Source organism: Lolium rigidum, chromosome 1, assembly GCF_022539505.1.
Source record: "Lolium rigidum isolate FL_2022 chromosome 1, APGP_CSIRO_Lrig_0.1, whole genome shotgun sequence".
In the NCBI taxonomy this organism is placed as follows: domain Eukaryota; kingdom Viridiplantae; phylum Streptophyta; class Magnoliopsida; order Poales; family Poaceae; genus Lolium; species Lolium rigidum.
The window spans coordinates 283214227-283216984 of record NC_061508.1 but is presented as its reverse complement, the minus strand read 5'-3'; the positions used below and the strand labels follow the sequence as shown (position 1 = coordinate 283216984).

General features: G+C 52.6%; 1 protein-coding gene across 1 annotated transcript; it reads right to left on the bottom strand.

Annotated features, from left to right (window-relative positions):
• Positions 1-1312: 1312 nt before the first annotated feature.
• LOC124659488 (vacuolar iron transporter homolog 5-like) lies at positions 1313-2032 on the bottom strand (the record flags this gene model as incomplete). Its single annotated transcript, XM_047197359.1, has 1 exon — positions 1313-2032. A coding segment is annotated over one exon (720 nt), but the record flags the coding sequence as incomplete, so codon positions are not given.
• Between the last annotated feature and the right edge of the window lie 726 nt (positions 2033-2758).

The window sequence follows — 2758 nt, the reverse complement described above, 5'->3', positions numbered from 1 at the left end:
TTGTCCCGGTTCGAGCCCCCACCCGGGATGAAAGTTTCCCGCGCCACTGCGTTCCCGCCTATTTTCTTCCCGCGCTTTCCACCGCTTCCCGCCTCCATCTTCCCGCTATTTTTTTACTATATATATGTAGGCTTGGCCTCCATTTACATATCACATCTAGACTCATCTCTGCAAACCTCATCACTCTCTCTCATGGCTTCCATCGTATCGCTAACCCCCTGGGAGGCAGAGGCACTTTGCGACTTGAACTACCCCTGCCTGCCGGGCTACCGCGTCCCAACCGGCTGGTTTTTGAGCGTCCGAGGCATACCGGTCCCTCCTGTCCCTCTAGGTGTGGCGCGCCAGATGGACATGACGAACCACTTCTACTTCAAGCACACGCCAGAGCAGCGGAGGAATCCCCAGTGGCATCCCGAATACAACCCGACTTGGGATGGCTTCTTCATCAATCGGCGTGACTGTGCGCTTGCTAGGGACGAGGAGGACGGCCCACCTCGTTCGAACTTCAACGAGGCCGACCGTCGGCTGTGGTGGATCAGCCGGACTCTCCAGAGCGTCATGGCCTACAGTGGCCCCCACCTGCGTTTCCCTCAGTCCCAGCCCACGCGTGCTCACCCACCGAGGTTCGACTACCGCGACCCCGATGCCAGCGACGACGACGTCGGTGACTACGACGACTATAGTGGCAACATTTATAGGGCTAGGCACGAGTATGACTGAATGACTCCAATATTCGAATCTGACCATGTATCTTAATTTTCAGTTGAGCTAGGTACTTTAATTCCAGTTCAGTCGTAATAAAATTTTATTCCCGCCCATTATTTCTTGCCCTTTTCCTGCTGCGCGGCATCGTGGTGGGAAACTTTCCCGCACGGACAGCGTTGTGGCGGGAGTAAAGAAAAGAAACAGAAAAGATATAGAAAATAAATAGAAAAGAAAAAATAAATAGAAAATAAATAGAAATAGAAAAGAAAAAGAAACAGAAACAGAAACAGAAAAAAGAAAAAAGAAAAAAAGAAAAGAAATAGAAATAGAAATAGAAAAGAAAAAGACAAAGAAAAGAAAAGAAAAGAAAAATAAATAGAAATAGAAATAGAAATAGAAAAGAAAAAACATAAACAGAAAAATAAAAATAAAAATAAAAGAAATAGAAAAGAAATAGAAAAAGAAACAGAAAAGAAAACAAAAAGAAACAGAAAAGAAAAAAGAAAAGGAAAAATAGAAAATTAACCTTTGGTACCGGTTCCAGGGCCTTTGGTACCGGTTCCAGCCACCAACCGGTACCAAAGGGTGCCGCCACGGGTTTTCACCACTACCGCGCGGCAAAATTGCCAAGTCCCTCGCCCGCGCCTCCGCAGACACGCCCGCGCCGATGCAGCCACGCCGTGCCGCCGTCGCAGCAATGCTGTCTGCCGCCGTCCGTAGCCTTGCCGTCGGCCGCCGCCCGCTCCCCGGCGCCGCAGGTAGGTTCTCCCCTTCTTTCCCTCCCCCGCTCGCGCGCCGGCAGTGTCCGGCCGACGCCGCAGACACCGTCGCCACGCCCTCGTCGACGCCCGCTCCCTGGCCACGCCCTCGCCGACCGCGGCTTCGTCGACACCACCCTTAGGGTGGTTCGATGAAATGCCGCCACGGCCCCGAGCACGGCCCCGAAGTACCCAATTGTCGCCAGAGCCATGGTCGCCACGGCGACCACGACGGCCACCCACAGTCTGTACCCGACGATGAAACCGGCCACGACGCGATGTACCCGACGATGAACCCGGCCACGTACCCAAACGCCGACTGAGAACGCGAGCGCGGACGCCACGTCAGCCTGTATGGGGCTAGGAAGCGCCCTCTCCTCCTCGCATATGCGCTTGCCGTCGCGGTTCAGTTGCGCGAGCTCGACATCCCGCTGGGAGCAGACGGAGACGTACTCCCCGATGGCCATGCTGCACGCCCCGGCCAGCAGGCCCGCGAACCGCGACACCACCACTGCCCGCACATCGTGCTTCACCGCACTCACGCCCGGCATGAGCGAGGCCGTGGAGAATTAAAGGTTGGGTTTGGTCTGCGAAGCAAAGGAGGAAGGCAAGTGGCAATGGAGTGGGAGCGGGGCAGGGGTACTAGCGGCAAGGTAGCCAGTAGCTATAAGGGCGGGCGTTGTTGAAGGAGGATCTAACAGGTGGGGCTGGGAAGCGGTGGCTCACTGGCACGCGCTCACTTGATGGTGTGCTGCTGCGTGCGCCCGAGTACTGATGGCACGTGATGCACACGTCCGTTGGGAACCCCAAGAGGAAGGTGTGATGCGCACAGCAACAAGTTTTCTCTCAGAAAGAAACCAAGGTTATCGAACCAGTAGGAGATGAAGGCCATGTGAAGGTTGTTGGTGGAGGAGTGTAGTGCGGCGCAACACCAGGGATTTCAGCGCCAATGTGGAACCTGCACAACACAATCAAAATACTTTGCCCAACTTAACAGTGAGGTTGTCAATCTCACCGGCTTGCTGTAAACAAAGGATTAAACGTATGGTGTGGAGAATGATTTTTGTTTGCAAAGAACAGTAGAGAACAATGATTGCAGTAGATTGTATTCAGATGTAAAAGAATGGACTGGGGTCCACAGTTCACTAGTGGTGTCTCTCCAATAAGATAAATAGCATGTTGGGTGAACAAATTACAGTTGGGAAATTGATAAATAGAGAGGGCATAACAATGCACATACATATCATGATGACTAATATGAGATTTACTTAGGGCATTACGATAAAGAACATAGA